Here is a 13,952-nt window from a genome sequence, read left to right as displayed (position 1 = left end):
ACAGCCATGGATTTTTTTCTTTTTTATTCACTGTTATCTTGTGACAACAACTTATAGTCTTGTTATTTCGATATAACAAAGGTTGTTTTCTCGTGATAACGAATGAATTGATAATGTGTTCGTCTTCATTTCAACCTACAAGAGCTGCCACGAACGGCTTCCGTAGCCGGCTGTAGCTGTAGCCTACTGGTAAGTTACACTTCACATTAGTTTGTTCACTTGACTTTGTTTAGGGGCTACTGTTAGCAGATGAGAGGCTGACAAACTACCATCTATTCGGCTGCGTCATCTAAGGTAGTGTAAGTGTAGGCTAATGTTAACTTAGCAATGTAATGTGAAACATTATAAAATTTTTATTAATTCATTTAATATTACGGAACACATTATTGATTAATTCGTTCTAGAGAAAACAATCTTTGTTATATGGAGATAACCAGATAATAAGTCATTATCACGAGATAACAGTGCATAAAAAAGAAGAAAAAACCATGGCTGCTCTCGGCTTCCGTACAATTCAAATGGGATAAAACATTTTCAATTAAAAAGTACGTAAACCTATTCTACTAAGACCCCCAATTAAAAGTAGCATAATATGACATATTTAATTTAGAAGAAAATACAACTTTCTTGTCTTTAAAAAAATATTTTTTTAAATTCACAAACATGTAATTTTCAAAATAAGAGCTCAAGAGGTAAAACGGAAGGAGAGTGACTTGGGCTGTATGTATTCAACAGGTGACCAATTCTTACATACTGCACCTTTAAAGGATCACTTCTGAGGTAGACCACCCTCCTCACCCCTAACAATCACTTGCTTTGTTATTAACTGTTATGAAAAGGCACTCAAAGTATCTCCTTAGTCCAGTCTTTGCCGCTGAACTTGCGAAAAACTGGGTTCGTTAGTCAGATTTGAACGCACCACTCAATCACGAGACGTTTTTGGTGATTACTAGGCAACGGTGTTGGGGGGCGAAACCGTCCGCGTGGAGCTGGCAGCAGTATAAAAGCTCCGTGTCCGGTTTGCCAGGTCTTCACAGTGATGGAGGTGGAACACACACACGTCAGGTGGGAGCTGACAGCAGGCAGCCCGTTGCGCAGCTCTCAGGTCAGCCGTTAGCTGCTCTCCGGCCCACAGATGTGAGCGAGTTTGTTGAATCATGCGTGTTGACAGCGGCGGTGCTAGCTTACACCACCGCGGTAGCTGCAATTTACGACCAGATGTCTGACATTGCTCAGGGAATGGATGGACCGTGTTCACACGCTGTAAAAACCGGGACCAGCTGAAGAAAGTCGGACAGATTTCGCGGGGGAAACGCCGCCGTGTCGGGACGTTATTCACCGTGTTTGGTTGAATCCACATCTTCTCCCCAACACTGCTTTTTTGTGTTTGTTTGTTTGTCTGTTTTAACGTTTCCTGGCACTCGACGACTGGTAGGATAATAATATAAATGATGAAGTTTAAGCCCAACCAGACCAGGACGTACGACGGAGAGGGGTTCAAGAGAAGAGCGGCGTGTTTGTGCTTCAAGAACGAAAAAGAGGACGAGGTAAGCGGCGTGTCGACGGCTCAAGTTGGTGGTTAAAGCGGTCGTCACTGGAGAAGGAGGAGGGGGGCATTTTACTAACACTTGAATTTCTGTCAAAGCCCCAAGTTTCTGTGAAACACTCATAACACAGGCTAAGTTGTTATGTGTTATATTGTGAGTTTATTGAGCTCAGCAGCGCCTTTTTTTAATTGATATGTTGGACTAGAGGCGAACATAACATGGCCCGAGATATTGTACCTACTAAACAACAGGGAGTCAAAACAAGCTGGCACCCTCTGCAACACCCAGCAGGAGACCATCATTTTTCATTTCCTGTCCAGGAGGAGATCCAGAAAACTCATAATTCATAAAGACAGGGTTCAGGGCTCAGCGTGTCCTGACACTCCTGCACAAGAATTTATTTGATTACATATTTATACGCTCATAAAATGTAGTGCCACCTCATTTATCAGCCTGCACTCACCTCCTGTCATTATAAAATCCACTCACCAAGGTGGTGTTTGGTTTCTAACTTGGTTAGTAATTTCCTTATCAACACTTGTCATTGTGATGACTAATCCTTTGGTCCTGCACTACTGTTGCTGCTGCATTTTCCCCCAACATCTCATCTGGAATCATGTTTCTTGTTTGTTCTGAGCTAGTGTGATGACAATGTAGTGCAGCAACTTGATTCATATTCAGTCTTCATTTCACGATTCCATCATAGAGCAAAATGTGAGTTGATTGCGCACACCTGTTTTTAAAAGATTGCTTTCAGATTGTCTATAATTCTTTTATTAAAGGAGCATTGTTGTAGTTTTAGGGAATAAATTGTAATCAGAAGAGAAGGCTCTTGATTTTATGTTTTATTTATGCATTAACAAACTGAAAAAACAAACTGACCTTAAAGGACAACACAGTTTACATTTATATGTGATGGACCCTGCCACCTTTCTAGCTTCATCCAGTGTTCTGGGGACCTAATTTTCCTCTGAGAGCTCTGTTTATTAAGTTAATGGAAAAAAACCCCAACATATTTCTGAGTTTGTGTTGTTGCCTGCTAAAGATAAACTTGTGATTATATGTTTTCTTTGATGCTGAGTAAATTAGGGGGATGTTTTTATTAGATTTTAAGGCTGAGTTGGCATAAAGAAGTTAAACACTGGGGGTGGATGAGGAGCTGTCCCAGATCACTAGTGTCTGCCCAGTGACGGCAGCCCATCTCCGGACCACATGTGATGGGGGAGTGGGGTCGCAGTGGCCTGGCTGAGGGCTGAGTGTTACTCTGCGTGCTAAACACCAAGTGACCTATCAGCTGCAATTTATAGAAACAAGGTGCCGGCACTTTCTGTCCCCTGACCGATTTACTTTCCTGCTCCTCGTGCTTCCCCCCTCCCCGTCCTGGTCATCTGTTACAGAGTGCTGACATCTGCTAAAAGTCACGTTGATTATTGTTGATTGCGCTGGAAGTTTATGAACTGGTATCGTATGGCTTGGCTCGTGTGTCATTATCACTGCTTTGCTTTGATTGCATGTGTCACCCTTTATGTGGTAAGCTATCCGTCCAGGCTGCATGCCTGTTTTACAGTCACTTCCTCAACATGTCAGCTGGAGTCCAGCAGGCAGAAACATAGAAGGCAGGATGACTTCACACATTCCATCTGCCCATATGAGAAGAAATTATTATTATTATTATTATTATTATTATTATTATTATTATTATTATTATTATTATTGATAGTAGTTTCTGTAACTGGCATATAACATTAAGTCAGGGTTCTCCCCAGACTGTGGAATAACGGCGCTGCGCCGCTGTACTGCTAGATCAGCGCCACTATACTCATTTTCAGTGTTAGCTGCTTTGTAGTGGGTGTTTGTGGGCTGCCGTGGTCTTCTCGTCGTGAACTACAAATGTCCGACAAGGTCAAAAATACTGAAGACCAAGATAACATCCTCAAATATCTTGTTTTGTCCACAACCCACAAATATTCAATTTACTGTAACAGACGAAAGAAATCAGATACTTTTGATTTATTACAATTTTACAATCCTCTAACCAAATCAAAATAGTTCAAATTAATTGACTAGTTGACTAATTGATGAACTGAATAATCACTGTGGCTCTAGTCTTACAATATATTTAACTCCTTGCCTCATGATACAGTTTCTAGCTTAGCATATAATATCTGTTGACAGTATGTTAGCTGTGTTGATCACCTTAAAGCTGATGTGGACGCTCGAAGCTCCTCCTCACACTGAGCTCTGTCTCACTGAGGTGTGTGTGGAGCCTGCCGGGGTCATTAACCTCCTCTGCTGAGCCCTTTGTTGTCATACTGAAAGGCAACTGCTGATCCAGTGGTTTTAGAGCGCAGGCCTACGTGTTTCGTATGGCGTTTGTGTGAAATTGCGCATGCATGTGTGTGTGTTGTGTGCATTTGTGTCAGTGAGACAGCTGCCAGTGTTTCCGCAGCTTGCAGGGCTGCACGGATAGTTTATGGGGCAGAGATTTAAAATAAGACTCATCTCTGTTCTCATCCTCTGCAGCTATTAATTTGCCACCTCATTATCAGTCATGACGCAGCAAAATCTTCACATCACATTAATGTGACATACAGTTTTGCGCTCCTTTTTAAGACATTAAATAAATCAGTTCAGTGCCTTTTTTATTTCTAATCAGTTTAGGTCACTTTGTAAAACTTGTAATGGTGGTGAATACTTGATATTGGTGCTGTATTGTGTATAAATATATAGTTAAATATTTTTGTAAAGAGTAGGACCAGTGAAAGATCAAGCTCTGCAGGATTTGAGTAAGCCAGATTCACTTTATATATTTGATATCCATACATAAATATTGACAGAGTTGCCCGTGTTAAGGATTTGTCATCGTCTCCAGAGAGTTGTATATGCAAGGACGGACACAGAGAGAGTTTGTCACACCCATATGCATTAAATTGTTTGCATAAATGATCCGAAGCATGTAAACAGATGAACAGGTTATCTTTGTGTGTATAATGTGCTAATTCGTGTTGCGGTTTATGTCTGAATAAGCTAAAATAACAGTGAGACTGTTTTAAGAAAATGTTTGTCTGAGTCCTTAGATTTCTCGTGGGTTTTTATCTTTATCGTGACCTGCTTACAGCATGAGTTACAGCCAAGGGTCACACAGTATGAAGTTTCACTCATCACAGTACTTTCTGTTGCAACTGAGACCAGCTTTGACAGCAGTGAAGATGTTGTCATTAGTGCTCTTCACAAATCTTCTGCCATGCTTCCACTATCAGGTCTCAGCAGGCATGCAGACGCCTCTTAACATTTGGGGAACCTTTGCTGGGACAGTTGTGTTTGCCCGCAGTGAATAATGTGCAAATGGCTGATTTCTGTTGCTGGTTTTAACCTTATCTTTGCTTTCAAGAGAGCTACTATAGGAGAATGTAGAGGCTGCAGATGTCACGTAGAATTCAGAAAGCATTCACACGTGAACTTAATGTGGGTCAGTGTGATGCCAGATAGAGTTTAAGGTCAAGTGATCGCTTCTCCTGAGGGGCACCGTGCTCAAAAAAGACCCAACTACATGCATTTGAGGTCAGTTAAACATAGTGCGGGGCTTCAGTTAGATTATTTCAGACTAGACTGATGATTTGTCATCTCTTTTGTCATGTTTTATAGCTTCTCAAGCTTTTAATGTTTATTTACTTTTGGCACTGGTTACTGCTAGCTGTTTGCTATCCAAAGCAAAAAACAATCACAAGAATCCCAATTTGACCAAGAAACCCCAATCTCAGTGATATGAAAAGGCAGAGGGAAATGTTCTAAACCATAGTATGTCCTGATGGTGAGGCCAAACGCATATTATTGAGGGAACAGACTTTGAAACAACAATCGAGTGAATACTCGTCTGTTCAGCCTAGTTTTATCCTAGTTTCTAACATTCTCTTCACCTTCTTTGCTTCCTCCATCAGCAGAGTTCTTCGTCTTTTGAAGTATAGTGTTTTCATAGTTATTCCAGTTGTCCTCCTGTTACCTGGGGATAGAACAATGCCTCCTGTTTTGGTTGCCTAACCTGGTCTCGGGGTGGGACATTCCAAAAACGCTGCCCTTGCGTTCTCGTGTGGACGGCGAATCTGCATACGTTCCGTATCGATTACGCCATCGCCCCACCCCTCGACCTCTAGCCTTCGACCTCTTAACAACAACAGATCGTTTTGATACGTGCGGACATGGCCTAAAGGTTGTGTTTGTTCATGTGTATTAGTGTTTTTAATGCTACATTGAACACCAGGCTGACTCTCAGTCACCTATTAAAATTATGTGGCAAAGTGTATGTCATGCTCAGCAGCCCAGTCCATGCTCATATTGCATTAAGGAAACGCACTGAATTTCTGACATGACATGTGAGATGTTCGATAAACATCCTTCCACCACCAGACACCTATAGTGGCGAGGGATACTGAACTTGGGCATGCCGTCGGTGTGTTTTTGGCACCCTTAACTCCGTAGCAGTGACCTGACGAAGGCCTTTCTACTTGAAGGTGATACTGGTGAGCAGCAGTCGACATCCGGACCAGTGGATCGTGCCAGGAGGGGGAATGGAGCCGGAAGAAGAGCCGTGTGGGGCCGCCATCAGGGAGGTGTACGAAGAGGTGAGCTCATCCACTGAAAAAATAAAGACAATACTCAGTTACACATCATGTATCTGTTTGTCTACATTTTCAAATCTATTTTTCAAAGCATGCTGTATGTTTTTTAGTTTATTTCTTCCTCCCATGGAGCCACTTCAATTTGTGATAATACAATATGAAAATGAACTTTCAGAAACTTGTTGTAACACTAATGATAATGCAGGCAACAGGTGGGCTTAGCTGGTTGTGGGAATTTCCAGCCTGTGAGTTGTGACAGTCAGCTGATTGACAGCATTACTTTCACAAGCTCTGTTGTCATAAAATGAAAGAGGAAGATAAACAAAAAGCAAACATGAACATTGGGAAAAGGACACTGTAATCTAGGTCACTTCATAGGTCCAAAAGGTCTGTGGTGTGGAAGCCAACTCCCCAAGACCCAGATGTTGGAATTTAAACTGAAAATGACACACGAATAAGAAGAAACTGTTCTTAAAACCCAGACTCAGGCCTGCATTGGCCTGGATAGAAGTATTTGGCAAAAATCCATAAATGTCCAGTTAATTGTTCTGTGCTTCAGTTAAGGGGGCTGCTGGTAGTTGGCCAAAGTGTTTGACATGGAGTGGACTCTAAGCTTCTGCCTTGGATAGTAGTGGTGCTGATAGCTTTAAAGTATGGCAGTGACATTTGGGAAGGGTTTCCAGTTACCCACATCCTGTGCCTCCCAGACCAGACATGTATCTCAGTATGGATGAACTGCAAACCAACTACTGTGGCCAGCGAAGGTATTCAAAACACATCATGTTTAAAATCCTGTGCTGGTAGGTCCAGCACAACGACCTCATGGTTCCACCTGATGGCAACAATTTGAGCACATTTGTCAGGCTATTTTCAAATTGAATTGTTATCTTTGATTGCTTATCTGTTTTTACAAAAGTGCTGGAAAATATAACCGTAAAGGTAATTACGCACACATTTTGTTTTTAAGGAATACAGCGCAGAAAAGGAAGTTTGGGTTGATTTTTCAGTTGTTACACATAAACTGTAAAATATCCTGCCTGTTACATATTTTCATCACAAGTGAAATGACATTTAAGGGATCACTGCCAAAAATGATAGGCAGGTTGTAATTGTTTACTACCTAATGTCAGCATCAGCCCCAAAAACTGCAAATGTCTGAAAAAGTTTTAAGCAGGTCTTTTTCTCTTTTACTCTCCACCCTCCCAATCATCTCACAACCTATATTTAGAACTTCTCATGGGGGTCCCGACCCCCCCAGGTTTTAAACCACTGCTCTAGGATATATGTCAGTCTCCACAGCTAAGTGCAGTGGCCGCAAAAATCTGTCTTGCAAAGTGTGCATAAGCAGAAATGGATCTCAACTTGTGCACTGTGCTTGTATGAAGCCCCTCTGTGTCATCATGCTGTCACTCAGACTATGTTTAGGCCTACCTGGTCATCCCTGCCATGCTCTCTCACCGGCACGTGTCCATGCTAGGATGGTACTAAGCCACAGGGTTTCCTGACCTGAGTGAGACAAATGTGTGACTGAGAACGTGGGCACACATTAAAACAGGGACAAGCTGTACCTAATACCAAGTCACGTGTTCTCGCTGTGTTGCAGCTATATGAAAACATTGCACAGTAAGTGATTCATTTAGATTTGTTGGCATCAGGAGGTTTCACACAGCACGGCCACGCATTTATTAAGGTGAAGGAACGAGATAATTAAGTCGTGGCCATGCGATACTCAGGCAAAGGAATGAGATAATTAAGTCTTGGCTGTGTGTTATTAAGGCGTCTCCATTGATGACACCAGAGCGCACAACTGGCGAGCCTCCAGTTGCCCATCCCTGATATACAGGGTCACTCCGAAACTGACAACCATCCCGCCACATCTTTAGCTTGTATTGACGTTATCTTGTTCCCACATGTTAATAACGCATGGCCATGGCTTACTAATGAATTAAACTTAATTAATCAAGCAATGATATTTATTTTTCACCAATGTCACCAGAGGGGCTCCGAAGGTTTCAGTTAACTTGATGATTTAAAAAAAAAACAAAACACTGTGTGGTCACTCAATTGTAAATGTGTAGAATGGGTCCTGATTGGTTTCTTTATTTGTGTGCAGGCTGGTGTGAAGGGGAAGCTTGGCAGACTACTCGGGATCTTTGAGGTATGTTTGGCATACATAACATTATATATTATGCTGTTAAAATGCTGTATCAGCTTAGCTGGTAAGCCTGCCATCGTGCATATGATATGGGTATGCCTCATGTCTCTGTGCCAGTCCTCAGTCAGCTACACCATTAAGTTGTTGTGTACAGCTTATCACAGTATATGAAAGCTTTGCATGAATTGCACTGATACACTTCAGTGCAATTACATAATGTCATGTCTTTATCCAAATTTTTGCAGCACAATAAAGACAGGAAGCACAGGACATACGTCTACACCCTCATAGTGACGGAGACGCTGGAAGACTGGGAGGAATCTGTCAACATTGGTATGCCTCTAAATTTCACTTTGTTATCACATAACTGACTGACGCACACACAGAAAAGTCAGTATATCTTAAAACTACATCTTGTTCCCGGGATTTATTGAACCAATTTAGTGATATTTTGAAGGGGGGTTAAGTCCTTTTTGTCACATAAGACTAGATAATTTTCACTATTTGGCAAGTAATTTAGGCCCACTCAAGCTACTGCACGGAGATGAAACTGAAGATGCCACCACAGTTTCTGTTTACATTCAGATTCAATGGAACACAGTTTACACAAATTGCAGTGTGTGTGTGTATCCTTGAGGTCTAGGAAATGTGAGTTTTGCTAATAAAAGACTTGCAACAGCATTTTTTGCAAGTATAAGACGCTTATACTCATTTTCTCAGATTTTTATATTTGAGTACTTAAAGATCTAAATCCTTCGTAGTGAGCACTTCTTTTCTAAGACAGTCCATCCAAACGGCAGGTGTTGCATATCAAGATACTGATTGGATAGAATAATTATTACACAGGTGCGCCTTGGGCTTCATTCAAACAATAGGCCACTCAGATGTTGCAATTGGCATGCAGACCGCAGGAATGTCCATGAGCTGTTACCTGTGGATTGAATATAATGTTAAATATTAAAGCATCTTGATATGCCACACCTGTCAGGAGGCTGGATTACTATGGCAAATGAGAAGTGCTGATTTCTACAGATCAGACTTGTTCTCAAATCTAGAGAACAAATCTGTGCCTCTGTTGGTTCATCAACAAGCGTTCCTTTGAATGTTGCCACCACCAATTTTCACGGCAGATATTTTGGTGGCTTGTGGAAGCAGGAAAAGCACAGGCGTCTCCAATAATGTTAACGATGGCGCCATTAAGTGTCCCAGTGAGCCATGTTGGTGAGCATGTACAATAGCAGAGCCCAGGAACTGGCTCACCTAAATGGATCACCACCATCATTAATGTTATACATTTCACCTGTGCTCTTCCAGCTTTGACAAGTCAAAATGTCTGCATTGAAAACACTTGATTACAGATAACAGAATAGCATAAAACCTGTGTCCTCTTGATGTGAATGAGACAAACTATATAAATCATATCATTACACAGATCATAATATTTCTGACAAATGTAGGTGATTTTGCTGTCTTCATGAGGGTACAAACAGTCCTATGTTGATCACAGGTCAGAAGGTCGAGTTTGCGTTGAGACCATAAAGGGAAACTGTTGAGAAAGACTGTTGGGGCCTCCAGTCATAACTCTGTAAACTGAGAAACTGGGACACATACCTGTGGATGAGGTCAATGCACCTGATCTATGTCGTTTATGGTCCTATAATGTTCCAACAATTTGCCATACATGCTTGTCCCAATTATTTGACAATGTTCCATTTAGAAATGGCGAAGATGATTGATTGACAAAATAATCTGCAGCTGGTTTTGATTCCCCATTAATCGTTTCAGTTTTATTTTTCTCAAAGAACTGCAAACATCCTTGGTTGCAGCTGCTCAACTTGGAGGAGCTTGTTCTGTTCTTTGTTTCATTTAATAGAAATCTGAATGTAGAGATGTTGGACTGGTTGGTTGGACAGAACAAGGTATCTGATGGTGACGAAATGTTAAGTTTTAGCCCTAAAATTAATATTCTTTGCCCATAAACCCTCCCCATCACTGTGAAATTTCAAATGTTGCTGTATGTGGATTATAATTAGGCATGCGATCGCAATTTGGCATTTTGAATGTAATACTTTTCTGGGGACTTAATCACTTGAAATGTTAACTATTTTTGACTGGGCTGCAAAAAAGTGGCTGTGATAAGTTACTCCCCTCGCCCACAGAAATGGTTCAGCCTGTTCACGAGGGGGAGGAATGTTTGCTGTCCCCAGTTGTTTTCCAGTTACCATCACTCACCACAGCCCCCTCCTCACTCGTCCTCTCTTGCACCGCACGAGGGCTGCGAATGAGCGGAAAGAGCTCAGCACTACTTGTCTAATTTACTCTCCGCCCGCTGCTGAAAGGCCAGAGGTTGTGTACTGCAGGGTGTCAACATCAAGTCTCACACCACACTCTCATAATCACTGGCCACGCCCAAGTACTTACCAAAATGCTGTTGGGCAATGAATTGGAGGAGATGATGCGTTTTGAAGTAAAAATAACTACCAGCTGACGGTTTACTGGACAGATCGTTTTGGTAGAAGGTGCTTTTTTAGGATGGTTTGGTGACATGAGCGCTTCATAAACATGAAGTGAAGTAGGTCATGAATGTCCATTCCCATTCTGACTTTAGTGCTGCAGCTTTAGTTTATTCTTGAGCATGTTGTATAATATTGTGGTTTAGCAGTTATTTTGCCCGTTGAGCAAATTTACTCACTGCTCAATCATGTTAGCTTGTGATATACTGTTAAGTTCTGATCCCAACTAACACCAAGTTCACACAATTACACAAACTACAAACGGATGGCTAGTCCATTTGACACAAACTCTCTAGGAAGGCAGTAAAAATGTATATTGAAAAGGTAACATGATATGACATATGATATGGCTTATTTCTAAGCCAGTTAACAACACTCAGCAGGGACAAAATAATGGTAAAAGCAGTACTGATTATTGCTATCTATAAATTGTCGTCCATTATATAGTCATGTAACCTGGTTTTGCATAGAATTACTACCTCATGGGGTGTCTTGATTGCAAACCAAGAGTGTGAGCCCAATTTACCCCAGCAGTAGTCAAAGTCCAAATCCAACACTTGACCCTTTGCTGTATTTCTTTACCTCTCTCTACCCCCTTTCCTGTCAGTCTTAACAAGCAAAAAAATAATTTTAGAATAACCACTTCTTTAAAACATCAGCTTTGGCTGTTGGTCTCAAACGGGACTCAAACTTCAGTTGCTTGGGTGAAAGCCATTCACACTGGCATGTCTCACCTTTATGTTTCTCTCCACCAGCAATTTGATCTGCTTTCTGCATGTATTTTTCTAAAGTTTGCAAAAAAAATGTGTTTTAGGATAATTTCATCTGCCATGCTGTCCTACCAGCACATGAGCAGTGTGTGGAGGTAGCTTGTTGGTAAATATGTAAGCCAATGAAAACCACCAAGCAACATCACAAAAATCAGGTGCGCTTACAAGTTTGTCTCTTTTTCTGCAAGGTATCTATGGTTGTCAATAGGGGGAGAGATTGTGGGCGAGTTAATCGATTGCAGGTGGTGTTGTACTCTCGGACAGATGGAAAAAATGCAAAATGCTTAAATGGGTTGGCAAATGTGCTTGGGTGCGCACTTATATACCTGGCGCACTGCTAAAATAACATCTATGTGTGGGAAACACTGCTGCATCTCCAGAAAGGCATGTATGCCAAGGTGAGCCAGACGGTCACCCTCACACACTGACCTCTAGTGGATTGGCAGGTCCATTACATGCTTTGGCATTCGAGTGGGCTGATTCATCAGCAGAATGGAGCCCTACTTAAAGGGCTTTGATCAAAGTACTAGCTGGATTGTAAAAACAGCTTCTGAAACCTCTCATCCCACGTCTTTCCGACATCTACAGCTCTCATTTTTTCTAACTTTCCATTGCTGTCTTAAAGTGGGTTACAGGATTTGTCCAGACAACTGCCAACATGTTGAGCATAATCCCCATTTGCAACACAAACATTTACCTGTTTATCAGTGTTAGCCAACTTTTGCTTTTCTTGAATGTTTCCACAGGGAGAAAGAGGAAGTGGTTCAAAATTGACGAAGCCATCCGGGTCCTGCAGAGCCACAGACCTGTCCATGCAGAGTACCTACGCAGGCTCACAAACACCTGTAACCCCACCTGCAGTCCTGTGTGTAGCCCGACTAATGGCAACACCCCGAGCTCCCAAGTGACGGACAACAACACACCTCACTATGTTGTTTGCTCCACACAGGGCTCACACCTGGTCAACAGATAGGACCATCAGCAGCAGATTTTTCTGACAGAACACCAGGATGGACATATCTGGAAAAGACTTATGCATTGATTGCATTACTAATGCAGCCTCTTAATATGTACAGTATGGACTTCTTTGAAGTTGATTTGACACCGGTTCCAAATGGGCTTTGAAGAGTGCCAAAAGGTTATCCAAGTGTATTTAAGATTTTATATGGACATTTTTAACAACCATCACCAGCTACATAGAGCAAATGTGTAAAGCAACGTAAAAAGGTCCTTTTTTAGTCCTACATGCTGAATTTTTTTGGGTAGCAGTGCACTGAGCTTTTGGGTGGTTTCCCGGAAGCCAGTACTAGGAAGTGTTTGCTCTCAAAGGAAGTCATATCCCCACAGTGACTCAGTGCCAGATAATGCCCTTCGTTCTGAAGACGAGTAGCTACATTTGTGTGGACATTTGATTACAATGCAGTTTTTGTGAATTATCATGACTTTCTGGGAGTTGGTGTAGCTCAAGTCCTGTGAGGTATTTTGCCTCAAGGGAGCTGAGGGCAAAGTCTGTTTGGATTCAGGTGTGAGCAACATTTCTCCTCCTGTAATTACTAAGTACACAGCACGGTATCATCTCTGATCACTAGTAACAGTGTTACTGTAATACAGATGAGATGAAAATCTACGCACTGGAATGGAGTTTTAAATAGTCCTTCTTCAAACATCCTTTAATTTGTACATATATTTAATGTTGTCAGGCTGAACAAATTTCAGTATATTGGCACAGTTCAATAAATATAAGCTTTTGTATCGTGGAACAAAACTTTCAAATGTGCCAAAGAAGGCGCGCATTCAACACTACGAACAGACTATCATACAAAAACAATACATATCGTCTGAAAAAACATCATCATTAATATAAAGTGTTTTCGGACAAATGTTGAATCATGTTTAAGTTGCAATATGTAAGAATTTTAGTTGAAAACACTGAGAATATTAACTGCATTTATCAACAGAATGTGATATGATGAGATGACCTGTGTGATGCAGAGATACCTGCTGCGGTTAGCACCCAGTCTGGACCACTAGCGTGAAGGCTAACTGAGCTAACTAGCTAACAGCAGCTACAGTTAGCGGTTACTCTGGTGATATGCTGCTCCATGTTTGTTTTGAGTTTGAATTTGACAGCTGGCTGATTCTTACATATTGTATGTTTAATGTCTGAGAAGACAATAAGGAGGCCTTTGGCTTTTTTTTTTTTTTTTTTCCAAGACTCACAATGCGTTCTAAGTGCCTTTTTACAATCACAACAGTAAATTGTGTTTATTTTTTAGACACTGTGCACCTTAATGACTGGAGGACGTACAATCTGCCTTACACACTGTCAGAACCACTTACTGTTCTCAGCT

The 13,952-nt window shown here is 41.5% G+C and overlaps 1 protein-coding gene across 1 annotated transcript; it reads left to right on the top strand.

Annotated features, from left to right (window-relative positions):
• Positions 1-950: 950 nt before the first annotated feature.
• nudt4a (nudix (nucleoside diphosphate linked moiety X)-type motif 4a) lies at positions 951-13,560 on the top strand. Its single transcript, XM_037106176.1, has 5 exons — positions 951-1,547; positions 6,056-6,166; positions 8,277-8,321; positions 8,564-8,651; positions 12,348-13,560. The coding sequence occupies exons 1-5, from the start codon at positions 1,449-1,451 to the stop codon at positions 12,572-12,574; spliced, it is 570 nt and encodes a 189-aa protein (XP_036962071.1). The 5' UTR covers positions 951-1,448; the 3' UTR covers positions 12,575-13,560.
• Positions 13,561-13,952: the final 392 nt, after the last annotated feature.

This window comes from Acanthopagrus latus, chromosome 8, assembly GCF_904848185.1.
Source record: "Acanthopagrus latus isolate v.2019 chromosome 8, fAcaLat1.1, whole genome shotgun sequence".
NCBI lineage: Eukaryota > Metazoa > Chordata > Actinopteri > Spariformes > Sparidae > Acanthopagrus > Acanthopagrus latus.
Note: the sequence above shows the minus strand (reverse complement) of the source record. Positions and strands in the feature narration are given on the sequence as shown.